The following is a 17,729-nucleotide window of genomic DNA, read 5'->3' on the forward strand; positions in this document are numbered from 1 at the left end:
TCTTATTTGATGAGCAGTTATAATAAATTATAAAATAATGTATGAGACACAAATAAAAACAAAAATGTTGTTTGTTTGCGGAGATGTTCTTATGATCCTTAACAAATTCACTTTCATCTCTATAAATTCCCTAAAAAATAAACATAAAGGAATGTGATTCAAAATAGTCTAGATAAAAAATAATAATAAATACTAAAAATGATTAATTTGATTTGAGTTTAATATTTTTGAAACTATTTTATGATTTTTCAAATTTTTAAAAATCAGATTGGTATATATAAAAAATTCGAATGACCAAAAATAGGCTTTTTTTAAGGACATTCCTTCAATTGAATCCTATTTATTAAGGGACGTTTTTTTAACATGGGACACAAAATTCTGAAAGAATAAAAGTAGATCAAAGATTGTACAAAGGCCCATATCAGTCTAAGTCTGTTATGCATGATTTGGCCAGTTTTCTCTCTTCTTCCATGAGGTTAAATGTATGGATGATTCATTTATTCCCCAACAGTAAAAGTATGACATGTGTACTATTTTATTTTTTTAGAAATATTTTTATAAAAAATGATTAAATAAAACACATATTATGATTCTAGTGATTGTAATGAGATAATTTATCTCCTTGTACTCGAAGATACTTTAATATCAACATTTTCATTAGCCTCGTAATAAAGGAACACGTGGAAAAAAGTAAGTTAAAAAAATCAGAATGATGAATGAAGAGGAAATGAATCTTAATGGTATCAATTGGTAATAGAAAAGGAGGACCACTAAGATATAATATTTGAGTATAAAATTTATGCACCGTCAATATAAAAATTTATACACATGTATCCTATCATTTATCATTTATTTGATTTACTTTTTTTGAAAAGTCAACAACAATTAAATATTAATGATAGATGTTATAGTGACAGTGTATAAAACTAAGAGTATATATCCTTTTCATAATATTTATGCTACTCTAGAATCTGACATTGATGGTGTCACAGATCATTACAAATCTTTAGCCTCAAGTGATAAAAGCAAAAGATGTTAACCTTGTGCAATATACAAAACCAAGCATTAATTCTCAGAAAAATTGAAGATTTGAGACTTAATTCTTAACTTAGACTCAAAGATGATAACAATTACGCATATGTAATCAACTAGATATCATATGATTGAATTATTCAAATCCAAGAAAAAATATGTTAATAAATTATATGTGGAATTTAGATAAGACTCCTCTGGAAAATTAAAGATTTGAGACTTAGTTCCTATCTTATACTCAGGATTTCCCCCTCAATAAGATTAATAGTATTTACTCGTGTACATAGTCACACTTATATACGATTATTATTCATATATAGCAACACAAGTATTCGTGAGTATCATATATTTTTAAACAATTATATATAACTAGCGTGTCTGCCGACCCACATTCTTATTTCCTAGTATTAAATATTTAAGATAATCGTATTATATTTTTTTGTGATAAAAGAAATACGAAATGAATTATAATTCTTTTAAAAAAACTACATTGATAATATAATATTTTTAGGTAGGTAACTTTCTCTAACTCCTATTAATATTTTTTATTATGTATAAAAACATTGTAATAATAATAATTAATTAGAAAGATAAAATAGGCAATAAGAAATTACACCATATTAGATATTAGGTAGTTATAGGATGTTTTGGCTTTATATATAGTATAGATATAGATTACTACATTGTTAATAAGATGACGAATGAAATTACATGTTTTATATATAATATCTCGGGTTCAAATCTTGTGAATGGAAAAATGTTCGCTGAAAGAGTTAGCCCACGTACCTGTGTATGTACCCGGCTCGGACAAGATTGCATTATTAATAAGAGTGTATTAGTTTATAGAGCAAATATGTTAGTGTGCATTAAAATAATAGGATTAAGGTTAGATATTTTCTTCTCTCTCCACCACGTTCCCGTCTTTTATAGTAATCACTCTCTTCATGCTCTTCTTCTTCTTCTTCTTCCTCAATTCCTTCTGTTTCTCAATTCTCACTTTCTCATTCTCTTCCACCACCGCGTCTCCGTCGCCGTCGCTTCGCTCCTCCAAGTAAGCGGCGGTTCTTCCTCTTTCTTCCGCCTTCCTTATTAATCTTCCAACCTTATATATAGTATAATTTTGCTTATTCATTCATGTGAACAGGTTCATGGTAAGTGGATCAACGTTAAAGTATTTAAACGGATCTGAATTTTTGTTTACCTTAGGTAAGAATATTATTCATTTCTTATGTACTTTTACATTTTTTAAACGCTTCATAAGAATAAACGCTTCATAGGAATACATTGTTTTGGTTCCATTTTGCTCAATAAAACTTATGCATGTAATAACAAGGATCTTGTTGTTTGGAGTGCATGGTTTTAAATTTATTTAGCTTTGGTTGGAGTGGAATGGATTTTCTTTGCTTTTGATTTTAGAATTCATGTTATAAAATTGAAGAGTTTAAAATCTAGCCATCATTGTCTCTTAAATATGATAAATGGTGGAAGATGTACTTATAATGCATAGATATTAAAGTAAAGGTCTATTCACATTTATATTAATATCATAAATTACTTTCTAATCAAGAATGATTATATTCGACAAGTGTTATTCAGTAATAAAATAAGGAACCACAGTTGGGAGATTTCCCGGTCAGCTACCCTGCCCATGGAAATTACTATATCTATATTATGAGAAATACATGTGGAAATAAGCATAACGGCAATGTTCTTAGAACTACATGTCCTAAGCATGCTTGCCAAATCTTGCAAGATCCGTCAAAAGTGCGGACTGAACTTTCTGCAACACATAAAGCCCCTTTTACACTTGCATGTTGCTATTGGAGTTCTTGTTCGACGAGTGGATTGATAAATGAATAAGCATATAAAAGTACATCAATCGGGTAATCCTTGGTAAGGTGACTAATTGAAAGTAAATTCCGAGATATATGCGGAACAACTAGAACGTCAAGTTGCTTAACATCATAAGATAGAGAATAGGTGCCAAAATTTGAAATTGAAAGGGTATTGCCATTTCGTCTATACCTTTTTAGAGAGTGGTAGAGTCCACTTGATGATAAGATGAAGTCATATGCGTAGAAGCTCCTGTATCCACATACCAATTGGAATCACCATTCTCGTTCAAGGAGCTCGGAGCACTGAAAGCTTCAACAAGGTTGGTCGGAGAAGGAATCGAGTCATACCTCTTCAATCATGAAGCCACTTTGTGGCCCTCAATGCTACATATCCGACATTTAAGAATGTAAGGCCTTTTGCCTTTACCATGGTAGCCGCCATGTATACCGCCATGATTCAGATTTGACGACTAGATTGATCAACACCACAGTGGTTGTGATTGTTGCCATAAGAAAGAGGATGTAGTCTTGTTGAACCAAGTAACATAGTATGAGCCATTGAATTTGAGATAGAGGTTGATTGGGAAATCTCCACAGTCTCTGCACGCAACACAAGTATCCAAAAATAGGTAGGGAGCATTGTGACCATGTTGAAGATGGCAAAGTTTGAGAATTCAGGTCCCAATCCTCATAAGTAGCAATAGACTTTATTATAATTCCCACTAAAACACCCAACCACCTCAAGTTGATCAAACTAGCGATAGTATTATGAGACGGAATGTGAACCACTTTTTAGACTCTGGAGGCTGATTTTTAAATGATATCACGGGCCATAGAGCGATTTGAGAAGGTCAGTTCAAGAACAAGCCATAGTTTCCGAGTGGAAGACGATCCTAGGGCAATAGCCATAGCCTCTTCAGTAAATGTTGATTTAATAAATTAGAGGAGACACTTATTAGTTGCAAGCCATGTAGAGTGTGACAGATTTGACAATGTCTCGCCATCAGTGCCAATAATCATCGAGATGGGGGGGAGTAAGCAGAACCATCAACAAACTAAAAAAGATCGTGAGACTCCAAAGCATACTAAATTTGGGTTTTCCACAAGAGAAATTTGGAAGAGGTTAGTTTTAGAGTAACCATATGGAAAAGGGCGGTAAAGGGAAAATTAGACGAGCCTCTGAAAGAAAGGATTTTGGCTACTAGAAGCATAATGAATAGAGGGACCAAACATTGATGTGCTCGGGGAAGAATGATTTGTTTTTCAGCGGGTCACTTATACCATGTAGAATCAATTAAGTTCCACCTAATCAGTAGGTTGTGGACTATATGAGATATATAGCAAATAGTTACAACTATATCCCAAATTACAAGAGATATTCAAGGAATGAAATCCCTACAATTATGTTCATAATCTTATCAACTAATATTGTCATTATCCACAATAGTAGTGTCATTACCTCCCCCCTAAATCTCCAAACTCTCTACATGTGACACACGTCTACAAAAATAGTTAGGGAGCCTATGACCATGTTGGAGAGGGTAGAGTTTGTTCCGAACCACTTTTAAGAGTTAGGAGGTCGTCTTTCAAATGCATATCGTGGGCATTAGAGCGATTTGAGAAATTCGATTCAAGAACAAGCCATGGCTTCCGAGTGGAAGATGATCATATGGCAATAGCCATAGCCTTTTCAGTAAGTGTTGATTTAATAAAGGAGAGGAGACACTTATCAGTTGCAAGCCATGTAGAGTGTGACATATTTGGCAATGTCTCGCCATCGGTAATCATCGAGAGCAAGAGTAGGAGAACCATCAACAAATTGGAAAAGATTGTGAGACCCCAAAGCAGACTCAATTTGTGATTTCGACAAGAGAAAATTGGAAGAGTTGAGTTTGGGGAACCATATGGAAAAGGGTGGTAAAGGGAAAATAGACGAGCCTTCGGAAGAAAGGATTCTAGCAACCAAAAGAAGAATAATCGGAGGTGCCGATCATTGATGCCCTTGGGGAAGAATGTATGTTTTGTTTTTTACTAGGTCACTGATACCATGTAGAATCAATTAAATTCCACCCTAATCAGTGGATTTCGGACTATATCAAATATATAAGAAAAAGTTACAATTATATCTAAAATTATATGAGATATTCAAGGAATGAAATCCCAACAATTATGCAGATAATCTATGCACATAATTTTAACAACTAATATTATCATTATCCATAATATTAGCGTCATTACATCTCCCCTGAATCTCTAGACTCTCTGCACGGGACGCAAGTCTGCAAAAGTAGGAAGGGAGCCTGGGACCATGTTGGAGATGGTAGAGGTTGAGAATTTAGGTCCCAATACTCGTTAGTAGCAATAGACTTTATTAAAATTCATAATAAAACACCTAATTGCTGCAAATTGATCGCAAATAGATTTAAACTGGTGATAGTATTCCGATATGGAACATGAACCACTTTTTAGAGTCTGGAGGTCGTCTTTCAAATGCATATCGCGGGCCTTAGAGCGATTTGAGAAGGTCGATTCAAGAACAAGCCATAGTTTCCGAGTGGAAGATGATCATGGGGCAATAGCCATAGCCTCTTCAGTAAGTGTTGATTTAATAAAGGTGAGGAGACGCTTATTAGTTGCAAGCCATGTAAAGAGTCATTTGTCTTTCCCATTTTATTCTCTTCTAGTAGCTTCTTTTGAGGGGAAATATAAGCAGGGTTGGTGAAATGGAGAAGTGTTTAGAGAGTCATTTGTGATTGAAAGGTGCCTCTATGCTAAATGGAAGTTTTTACAACACAACTATAAGACTCATGATGCTTTATGGTACCTGAGTGTTGTAAATGTCCAAGTAGAGCCTAAGCTTTGTTGTCAAGATGAGTATATTTCATTAGTTGTGTGGATATACACGACAAGATAAGATCGGGAATGAATCCATTATAATGTATTGGTAGCACCTATTGACGAAAAGTCGTAAGAGAATCAAATGGACTTTCTGAGAATCAAATGGACTTGAAAGGAATAGGCTTTCATTGTTGTTGTTTGTTGCATGGTTTGTCGGCATCATGTATATATGTTTCAGTCTACATCTGCCATACAATTAAATGATTATATAATTTGATTTTTGCACTCGGGTTCCTCAGCCAATATCTTCATAGCTAGGGTTGCAAATATATGCCACTATATTTTAGAGCTTTATTCCTTTCATTTTAGAAACTGGCCACATGAAGTTGTCCTTTTCATGAACCTACTTCAGTTTGGCTTTGAGAACGGGCAGTCATTTGAACAAGTTTTTTAATGCTCAGTAAGTTGAAGCTTTTGAGCATTAGGTAACTTGCCTCTATATACCTAAGTCGTTAATTGCTTTGTCAACTTATTGGCCAGGTTTAGGATTTAGCAAGTCCATTCTGAGCGTTTGATATGTTAGAAATGATTGGCTTGTTTTATGTATGCTATTTTGGGTAGAAGGACCTCTTAAAGCCTAGTCTTATATTATTACTGGTCAAATCTGACTAAAGCTTGGTACTTGAAAATACAACTCACAAGGAATTGTCGAATAGCTGATTCCGGGTGGCAGTGGTGTGACAATTATTAGATTTTATCTAGTTCAGTTTCAGAGGCATTTGTATTCTTTCCTTTCTTTATAATTTATTTTTTTATGTCAATGCTTTAAAAAATTAATCCTGCTGCTCACGTTTTAGATTTACCCAAATTCACCATTATTCTCCAAGATCTGCCTTCATCTAATTGTCTCTCAACTTTATCCTTAGAAAGTGGTCTAGTGAAAGCTTCAGTGAATTTGGTCAGGTTTCAAAGCAATGCCCAGCTCTCATTTTAGTCTAGTATATATAGAATATAAATTATGTTAAAATCAGTTCCAATGACGCAGTTCAGCTTAACCCATTTTATGCCTTATTGCTTCCGCACGTCTGTATACCGGTGGTTAAATTGCTAGATAGTTTCACACTAGATCCTCCCAAAATGTGTCATGATACCAGTAGTTATTGTATTGTTTTAGCCTTTTAGGCTTTTAGCTGTTGCTCTAGAACATTGATCTTCGCTAAATATGAAATCTAAAATCATCCAAGAATCGTTGATATCATTTTGCAACCATTTATTGTTAATATCGTAGTGCTATTAGGAATAGTTTGTGCATTTGCTTTTAAATCACATACAGCCCAACAATTATCAATTTTTAAAGATTGATAGCAGTTGCGTCATGTGTGAATATTTGTGTCAACTGTCGAACAATTGACACTAAGAAATTCAAATTTTATCTATGATATCCTGTACATGAGATGTCAATTAAGACAATTGAGTACTTATAACAGCATAAATTTTTGTACTTGAGGTTTGCCATTTTATAATCTTCATTTGTGTCACAGTATGGTTCACAACAAAATTGGGTTTTCAGTCATATTACCAGCTTCCTTCTATAATATATTCTTTCACATTGCCTTCACTTAATTGCACTGACTTGAGCTTTATATCCATCCAATATGGATTCATGATAATCTCAGACTTTGATATCCCTCCATATTGTTCCGTTGCATGTCTGATGCACATCTGCAAGAGGACCAAATTTTTGGTTACTCTTTGCAGTCTCATAATCTTATATGCCAGTAATTTGTATCCATATTAATGCTGTAACATTTATTGCCACTTCTCTTTTCAGTTCCATTGATATGATTATATTTAACTTCGGATGTGATTTGGATAACCTTTTAGAAGGTTTCTCTTCTTAGTGGCACTTCACTAAGATGATAGTGAGTTCAAGGATCTATTCCCACTGGATGATTAATATTAAAAGGATGCCTAAGTACTTAGCATATATAAGTCTGAAAAATTTTACATGGAAACTTAGACATCACATGCTTGTAGAATGTTGTAACTTTGCTACACTATGGAAAGTGGAATTATGTGCTGCCAGGCATAAGTTCTTATTTTAATTTATTTTTTATTTATATATTTTATTTGAAGTATTGCAGTTTGTATGAGTTTTCTGAATATAGTTTCATTTCCTTTAATTCTTGCAACTATTAGTGGTGCTGATGTCAGTCGCTATACAGCTAAATTTGCTCTGCCAAATATAATGGGAATTTCTTGAATCACTCAATGACAGTAGGCAATTATTGCTTCTTCTTTATTAGCAGAAATGATAGCGCTTCAATTTGACTAATGGCTGTGTTTTCCAGTTAAGTATACATCAATATTTTTTATTGTTTAACTTGCACTGCATAAACTACAGAAGACCGGACAACTTTTCCTCGTCTGTTTGTATAGTCAGTTATGCGTTTTTATAACTGAAAACTTAGTTCAAGTACTAAAATACTCTAATCATGTAAATAGGTTTTTGGTATGGGTTTGATGGAGTTTTTCCTATTTTCTGACAGGTAACCTTCTATTTCTGCTGCACGTTTGTATGACAAGGGCTAAGCAGGCTTGTGTTTCTGCATCTCCCGCTTTGAATATATATTGGGTTTGACTGGTGCTAGATTATTATGATTCATGATATCATTTTCCTATTTATTGATATGAATACTGCTATACTGTTTGAAGAATCATAAGTCATGGTTATAACCTGAGAGAAATATAAGTCCTAGACAATTTCTCTTATGTTTGTGACTTACTAGAGGCATATGCATAGGTAGCTATATTCTTAATTTCCACTCAGTTGATAATGACAGATGTAGAAATTATATAAAAAAACACAACCATGATTTTGACATTTTATTGATATAATTTACAGATGTAGTCATTATGTCTGATACACTGATCCTTAATAGCAATTGATTAGGTTCTTGACAGATAATTTCATACCATATATAAATTGTACTGTTGGATGGAACAAATGTAGTTGTTGAAGTACAAGATGCCACTGACAGAAACTTGATCAATATAGGGACAAGTTGTTGACAGCTTGTCAAAAATGACCAGCATCTCTGATTATTGAACAGACTTTGCTATTGCAGTTGTAATCTGGTGCAAAATTTAAGGATAAATTGATAATAAAATTAGAAAGAAAAGTTATAGACTAAAGCCGTATGATTTATATTATTAGTTTGAGGGAATACCCCAGTTTTATTGCTTTGGCTGGTAGTTGACTGTATTGAGTTCGTGACTGGCTCAGCTGGAGACTGATAGGAGCATGTAAATCATACCCATCTGTGATAGTGTAGGGAGGGTCCGATGCCACATTTTCTTCATTTACACCCGCTTCAAAAACCTTAGACAATTCTTTTTTCAGTTTTGGCAAAACTAAAGTTGAAAAATTTAGCTTTTACATAAATGTCGTTATTATGTCTAAAAGAGGAAACTCTGTTTGATATGGCCCTCTCCCTATGTGGGCTTGTTTATTTTATATGCTTCACTTTGTTACACATGCTTATATATATTTAAGAAAAAAATGAATTACAGATTCTTAAATTATAGAATGCATTTTTTGATCATTCACCTTCTTCTGTAGCTTGGCATTTTCTTTATGGACAAAGTCCATCTTTTTATGGAGTTCTACATTTTCTTGATGAACGAGATTTCCCTACAACAACATTAGTGGAATTTGATCAGAAATCTGCAAGAAAATCTTAGTTGAAACTTGAAACAGCAGGAACAAAATCAGATTCCTGAAACCTTTCGATGTAGTTCGTTGATCTCGTCCGTCAAAATTTCATCCTAGAAGGAAATAGATGATAATGTTAGAGAATTGTGAATGCGCTTTCGTTACTATGGAATCTTCAATGGAAAAGATTTGATTTGAACTGACCCATCTACCTTTTTCACACGAACACCCCTTAAACTCATCTCCAGTTGGTTTTCCAAATTTTGCAGCTCTTTAATACCCAAACCAGAAAGTTGTTCTCCCATCAGTTGCCTGCTTTTACCAGGTAAAAATATGAAATACTTCCTCATCTTATTTATTAGGAGCATAAAAAAAATTTATTACGAGTTTAGGACCTTTCCTTTATATTGTATTTATCCTTGGTCCAAGGGGCGGGGAGAAGAGAACGGGAAAGGATTGGAGCACACTTTTGGGGATTGAACCAGGGCGTTCACAACTCTAACAACTGAGGTGACTCCCGGGGACACCTTTATGTTGTATTTTTTGAAGCCTAGGTTGTAGAATTTGTAACTTTTCGGCACCAAATGTTCTAGTAGCTTTTTAAACAGTCAGAACCTTATGGTTTGCTTGTACTAAAACTGTCTATAGTCTATGGGCCAAACTCCTATCATTTACAGCATAGTAATATTTTGTTCAAGCAAATTATTGGAAACACTATCTAGTTTTTAGTATTGTCGCCAATTAACGTTATGGATGATTAAACATCACTACGGTATTTTTATAATTTTTCTTGAAGTTTGCTTTTTATGTTCTTGCTTTTTTGATCTAGTAGCATCTCCTTCCCCATTTAATACAATCATAGGTTGGCTTAGGGGTTTGAGTTTCTAATGAAAAGCAAAACATATGAGCTACTCTTCGATATTGGTTACTTTTCATTCTATGGGAATTCTTGGGAGGGAAAAAAGAAACCCATATCGAAATCATTTTCCCTGTTTGGGATGTTTTGGTAGGGGTTGGGAATAATGGTCTATGAACATATTTTCCTATACTCATAATTATCTGTTCTTTTATCGTTATAGTCTCACTCAACATATTATGCCTTCCGGATATTTATTTTTTACTTGTTACAAGTAGATATATAACCTATGAGATTCTATGTTTCTGACTTGCATCTGGTGCAATTTTGCAGCTGCTAGGTGTTTATTTTGTTTTATTCTATTCTTACCTGTGGCATTCTTGCAAGTACTGCAGTTGCTGCCTCAAGCTTGCTGCTTCTCTCTGCCAAAACTAGCAAGGCAAAATACAGATATTAAATATAGGTAATATTAATATTATTTATGCTAATTGTTTTTAATGCAAAAAATGTAAGGTAGAAGATTTGCATACTCATAATAGGGGAAGATACCAACATAAGGATGCCATGATGAATTGTCTAATTATATTGCTGCCTACATCTCGTGCACTCGGCCGACCCTATTATATTGCTGCTGAGATGTAGTTCTATATTGTGCTTAATCTGTTTTTGATAGTCTCTAGATTATCACCCTAGCCAGAAGTTAGTGATTGACTTCAATTAGGTGAAATAAGAAGCATGTGACATTGCCATTCGAGGAAGATAAGTTTCGAACCTCAGATTCTAGATTGATGCTCAACCTGACCCCTTCCATCAGTGCCATCAAGGGTCTTACAAGAACTGTGTAAATAGAAACAAGAGGTGTTTGCTTTTCTTTTTGGGTAAGTTGATACTTTTTTCCTACACTAGCATGTATGACTCTGGTAGTTTATTTGGATATTCACACATTCTTGGTACCCCATTTGAATCTTTTAAATGCCAAACTTTTCTAAAGCTAAAGCTGTTAAATGGAGAACCATGAATGGTTTTATATCTATAACATTTGCTCTCACGCAAGTTATCTTTTGGCTTAAAGCGTGCTCAATTTTGATTACATTTGGAAGCTTGTTGGTTTTGTTCCATGACTTGCACTGTGTTTTGGTATAAGAAAAGGAATATGGAAAAGAATAGTTATCCATGATTCAATGTTGCCTGGATATGTAAAAGCCCCTAGTATGTATGGTACTCCCAAAATGCAAAGTTCAATGGCACTACAACCTCTCCATTCTTATCTTTACACTCTTTTGTTGGCTCACTTCGTCTATCTCATTGGCTTGAGAATGACTTAAATATTTGTTGTGTTATTCATTCATTCTCAATTGATTTTGGGATGTATTAAAGTTAAAATTTAACTTATATTTCATTGTCATGAGCCAAAAGATGATTTTTAGTTATGGGTCAAAGATTTGTCTGATTCGGTGGAGAGAGTATATTGGGAAGTGAGTTTTATAACACATCTTATTGTGATTTAAATATTTGTTGAGTTATTCCTCTTGATCTCATTGGTTTTGGAAAGAAACCTTATCACATTTAACCTCTCTAATGTCTCTCTTCATTTCTAAAATCATAAATAATATCTATCACCTTCTATCTTTTCCCCTACATTTTCTATCACCCCAATCATAGTTTTGCTTAGGGTCATGGCTACTTTGAACATTGTTAGAATATGTTGTGTATTTGCACTTGGTGTTAAATGCAATGTAGTTAATCTATCACTTTGCTCTTATTTATAAATATATCCTATAACTCTTAATTAAAAATTGTCTTTCCTTCCCTTTCACTTCTTCAGACCCTTCAAAAACCAATTCTTAAACATAGTCTTAGTCGTTAAATTCAAGTTGCAACAATTCTCATAGAAGTCGAATTCTCATAGAAGTCGAATTAGAATGAAGTATTTATGAACAAATGGAATTATGAATGTTTATGTATAGCAACATCTTGAAAATAGGTGTAGGGAGACGTTACCTTGATTTCTAAAGTAGGATTCATTTGCTGATAACTCTCCTCTTTTAGCTTTTTGTAACGTTCAAGAACAGATTTCATGCTGCAAATTAACATGTCAAAATAAATAAGGATATGTATCATAAATAAAGGATGTCCCAGAGTAAAAAAAAAAAGAGAGACAATTTAGTCATTGAAAATGAAGTCTCCAAATAGTTCCTAAAGTTTTCTTTTGAGATAATTCAGTCTTTTAAGATCCTTTTATGGTACAATTTAATTCCTAGAAGTTTAAATTTTGGGGCTGTTTAGTGTTTGCTGATATTGATTTTCAGGGGCTGAATTGTCTAATGAATCCATAATTTCAAAAATTATTTTGAGAATTTACTTATTTCTTTTTTCAGAACGAAATTTAGTCATACAAAAAAAATCAGAGACTAATTTGAATTATTACTCTAATTTTAAAAGCCTGATTTTTCTTAATGGGTGTCATGATTCTTGTTTAACATTTTAGGCAACTAAGCTAATCAAGAGAAAATGATCAAAATAATTTTGAACTTGAAAGCTCTCAGCTTAAGTGATTTTATTTGCAAAATCCATTTCCGGGTCCAATACTTGATTTTCTTCAACATGAATTTACTACTATAGTCATTCTAAATGAAATTAATTAACACACACATATATATATATATATATATATAAAACAATGATAACAACTTCTTGTTCTTTATTATCAATTTTAGTCTCTTAATATTGTAAACCATTTAAAAATCTATTTATATATAACAATGATAACAACTTCTATTTTAAGAGTGTAAGAACAATAATTTTGCACCATGAATGATAGAAGACTAAAATTTGGTTAGTTGTCATATGATGACTAAAAAGTTCATGTACATCTATTGGAATTTGAAATATTCAAATAAAATTCAATTGCTGATTTATTGTTGAATTTTTTACACAAACCAAGGTTTCTTACTTTATATGAGTTTAATTAGTATGCAATTTCAGTTTAAAGATATTTTACGAAAATATTGTATCATATTTTGAGTAATCAGATTTGTTAATTCTTAGTTAACAAAAAAACATAAATGTTAATATAAACTTTTTGTACCTTATAGCAATTGAATCATACTTACTTATCAAGTAAAAAAGTTTATATCAAATTTTAGTAAAATTGAACTTCAATCAGATGCAACTAAACTATTCTTATTTATATACATTTTAAATATATATATTATGTTAATTTGATGTATATCAATAAAGTATTAAATAATTTTAAATTAATATGAAGTTAAATAAGTATATGATGACATATAATATGAAAGAAGGGAATGGATCTATTCAATTCCATCAGATATCTCTATTTTTCTTCCCTCACAATTTTATTATTCATTCTTTCAGAAGGAACAAGAGTATATTATTCACTTCATTCCATTATAAAATGTCCAAAAGATAATACCACAACTTCATTATATTATAATTCACTACGTTCTATCCTATTCAATCCATTCCAGTATCATTAAATATCCAAAAAGTTTTACTGAATGAAATTTGTTTCATAATACAAAAGTAAATTGATATAAAATATGAATGAAGATCACCTGTCTTAAAAATATGTCTCTAATCTTGTCATATTTCAATAAAATTTTGATACCTAAAAAACTTCATATGTTTATCTTTTACTAATCAAATTTTTAGGTGTCACAATTTCATTAGACTGAATACATAGTTGAGAAGAATGTTAGAGTAATGTAACTATATTGCTCTAAGAGCATTCACAATGACAAACAACATATTTATTTTTATTTTCGTCTCACGCGTTATTTTATAATTTATTACAACTCTCCATGAAATAATAACAATGTCTACTTTTTTCTCACAATGTCAAACATCATTCTTATTCTTATTTGGTCTCACAGCATCTACCTTTTTCCCACAAAATCTACCTCTCTCCTCCCTTTCTCTTGATTAAGAACAACCAAGACTTGTTCTTGTTTAAGAATAAAAGTAAGAAAATAAGAGCGACACAATGAAAAACATAATAAAAATATTCTTATTCTATTAAGAATAATCGTAAGAACAAATTGTGATTGCTCTAACTTTAAAGTGCACAAAGATAAAGAAAACACATGGCAGTGCCTAGAGAGCATGTAAAATAGATTAAAACAGAACTATCCATGTTGTGGTCACAAATGGTTTGACTTACCTCAATTTTGGGAAAGAACTATGCACGGTGCAGTGTTGATTGTCTAAACTATATATACATGATTGACTTAGAACAAAACCATTTATTTGTGTTGATAAATTCTCCTTAATTGATGTTAGACCATGACCATTGAATATTATATATGATCGGTTGAATATAATCAATGATAACATTATCAAAGTTTTAGAATTATTTATTGATTCTTGAAGATTATAAAATCTAATCTAGAAAGATGAAAATATGATACTTATTAATTATTCATCATCTTTTTATGAAGAAGTATTTCTCCCGAAGAGAACTTGTGAGGAATAGAAGCAAACAAGTGACAAGAGTAATATAGAGAGTGAGTGAGAGATCAGAGAGTTAATAACCATCATGTGACTTAAAATTTCCTAGTGAGACTAGAGAGAAATTATATTTCATCCTATTTAGGTGAATTGATGAGTGTTATCCTCTTAGAGTGATAAAGAAACATATTTTAATTTTATTTTTCACATTGGAGAAATTTTCTAGACCAAGTCCCATGGAATAGTTGAGAGGAATGACCATATAATGGAAGAGAATATCATATACATATTACAAGATATTAATCTTCTCAAGTCTTTATGGATGAAGCGGTAAAGATTGAAGAAGGACGCTAGAGACTAGGTACAGAGTTTAGATTGATGTGAAATGATGCAATTAGAAGAAAATAATATTTAATTTTGATGAGATATTTTCACTGGTGGTGAAGTATTCCTCCGCGATAATAATCTTGAGACTAGAGCTAGCTAGACTTAGAAGTCAAAAAACTTGATGTCAAAAAATGTCCAACGTGGAGACGTTAAAGGAGACATATGGAGCAACTATGAGGCTATTGAGAACAAGGCAAAGAATGCTTAGTGCATCGTCTAAAGAAGATATTATAGATCTAAAGCAAGTATGCAGACAATGGTTTAAGAAGTGTGAATCCTTCATTACTAAAGATAGTTTCAAGAAGAAAAAAGATGACCATTATGTGTTCACTAAGAGGGTATGAATATTAAAACGTTATTATCCTTTTATTATATGTCGATGATATGTTAATTAGTGTATATGGTAAAACCAATCTTGCTTGTTTAAACAATGATGTAATAAAGTTATTTTTCTTAAAAGACTTAGGTCCTCTCAAACATATCATTGGAATGAGACTAAACAGAGATCATTCCAAGAAGTTGATATAACAATCATAAGATAAATATATTTGGAAGTTTTTCAAGAGATTTAATAAAGATAAGACAAAACCTATTAGTATTTTACCCATTGGACATTTCAAGTTAAACATAATGCAATGTCCAACTAACAAGCAATGAAGAAAAGAAAGATAAATACGAAGAAGGACACATTCTTATTTAGTAGGAAGCCTAATATATGTCATGATACGTATATATCATTGTTCATACATTTCAATATGTGAGTCAATTCTTATCCTATCTTATGCTAGCTTTTGCTATTGTGTATACTAACCTTCATTTGATTTTTACCATATATATTTAGTAGTGGATTGAAAGTGTGTTTCTTTTGCATTCTTTCAGAATTTGAATCACACAAATATAAAATTACAGGATATTCTTATAAAATTCATACACTGTTAATGTATACATTTTTTTCTTCTTTAATACGCAGCTTCTTGTGTATTGCATGCATGCGTGGATTGCAATATCATAATGCAGCTCACTTAATCCTAAAGAACATTAATTTGTTGTGGTCTTTAGTACTTAAATTCTTTCTGGGGCATTTTTAATGGCTTATTTCATAATAAATTTGACTACTTTTTCGAGAATATATATCAAATTAAGCAAAGAAGAGGTTCATGTTTAAGTAACCTTAATCTATAACAAATTTATCAAGTTTTTACCACTTTAAAATACCTAATAATAACATATATTCAAAACTTAGAAATCAGTTCTTAGATTAATAGAGTGAAAATAGAAAGAAGAGGAGGCCATTAAAGTTACTAAAATAGTTTTTGAATTTCTTTCCATGAGAAATATTTGAGGTGCAAATAAGGAAAATAATCATGATGAAAACAACACCATGCATGCTTTATTATCATATCAACCTAAGCAACATAACAAAGATGGGAAATGATAATATAAACTAAAGTCACATACATATTCCAAATGCAAGTGGGGTATATAAAAAATTTCGTACAGCATAAAGGGTATATTTAATTCCTCCCAAGAAAAAAATGGGTAAAATAATCAAGCACACAAAAATTAAGATTAAGTTTATAAATGAAAGCTAAAGAAATTAAAAGGAAAAAATTAAGATTTGCAATTAAGAAATTGATCTTATTACCTGGTACTAGCATAATCATAAAGTTTTCCAGTGCTGGAAAACACAATCAATCCAACTTCAGCATCACATAAAATGGATAATTCTTTAGCTTTTTTCAGCAATCCATTTCTTCTCTTTGAGAAAGTTACTTGACGGCTTGTAGTGTTATCTATTCTTCTAATTGCAATTTTTCCTCTCCCCATCTTAATTTATATTATTAGGGTTCCTTCCTTCACAAATATATATGTTTTTTTTGACCTGGTAGATCAATGAATAAACTCTTATTATTATGATAGTGCAAACTTATTGTTATGGAATATTTATGGTGTTAATTAATGAGGGGTGAAACTGGTTCAAATAAATAAATAAAGTGAAGAAAATTGGTTCAAAAACAAGAATGAAACTACATACATAAACTAGAAATCTAAACTGGGGAAAAAGATCAATACCAATAATAGTAAATAGTGCTAGAGTGAAAGAACTTACTTGAAAATTATGAGAGTGGCTGAAAAGAGAAAAGGAAGAAGAAGAAGAAAGAAAGAAAGGGAAAGAAGAACTTATATTAGATGTTCATAGGACAACTGTGTTGTGCTTTAAAAGGAAAGCCATAAGTCTACACCCCAAATATATANTAAGGATGAGGATGAGGATGAGGAAGAGGATGAGGGTAAGGAGGAAGATGGGATGAGGACGAGCATGAGAATTAGGATAGGATGAGGATAAGGACTAGGATAGGATGAGGAGTAGAATGAGGTAGAGGATGAGGATAGGATGAGGAGGAGGATGAGGGTGAGGATAGGACGAGGATGAGGAAGAGGATGAGGACGAGAATGAGGATGAGGATACGATGAGGAGGAAGATGAGGATGAGGATAAGATGAGGACGAGAATGAGGATTAGGATGAGGAAGAGGATCAGGATGAGGAAGAGAATGAGGATGACGATAGGATGTGGATGAGGACGAGGATGAGGA

General features: G+C 32.3%; 1 protein-coding gene across 1 annotated transcript; it reads right to left on the reverse strand.

Annotated features, from left to right (window-relative positions):
* Window positions 8,575–17,018, reverse strand: LOC109334567 (MADS-box transcription factor 23-like). The gene is made up of 7 exons (XM_019570410.1): window positions 16,779–17,018; window positions 12,278–12,356; window positions 10,646–10,707; window positions 9,633–9,735; window positions 9,492–9,533; window positions 9,316–9,399; window positions 8,575–9,087 (listed from the first exon to the last, which is right to left on the reverse strand). The coding sequence occupies exons 1-7, from the start codon at window positions 16,958–16,960 to the stop codon at window positions 8,911–8,913; spliced, it is 729 nt and encodes a 242-aa protein (XP_019425955.1). The 5' UTR covers window positions 16,961–17,018; the 3' UTR covers window positions 8,575–8,910.

The sequence above is a fragment of the Lupinus angustifolius genome, chromosome LG19 (genome assembly GCF_001865875.1).
Source record: "Lupinus angustifolius cultivar Tanjil chromosome LG19, LupAngTanjil_v1.0, whole genome shotgun sequence".
Lineage (NCBI taxonomy): Eukaryota > Viridiplantae > Streptophyta > Magnoliopsida > Fabales > Fabaceae > Lupinus > Lupinus angustifolius.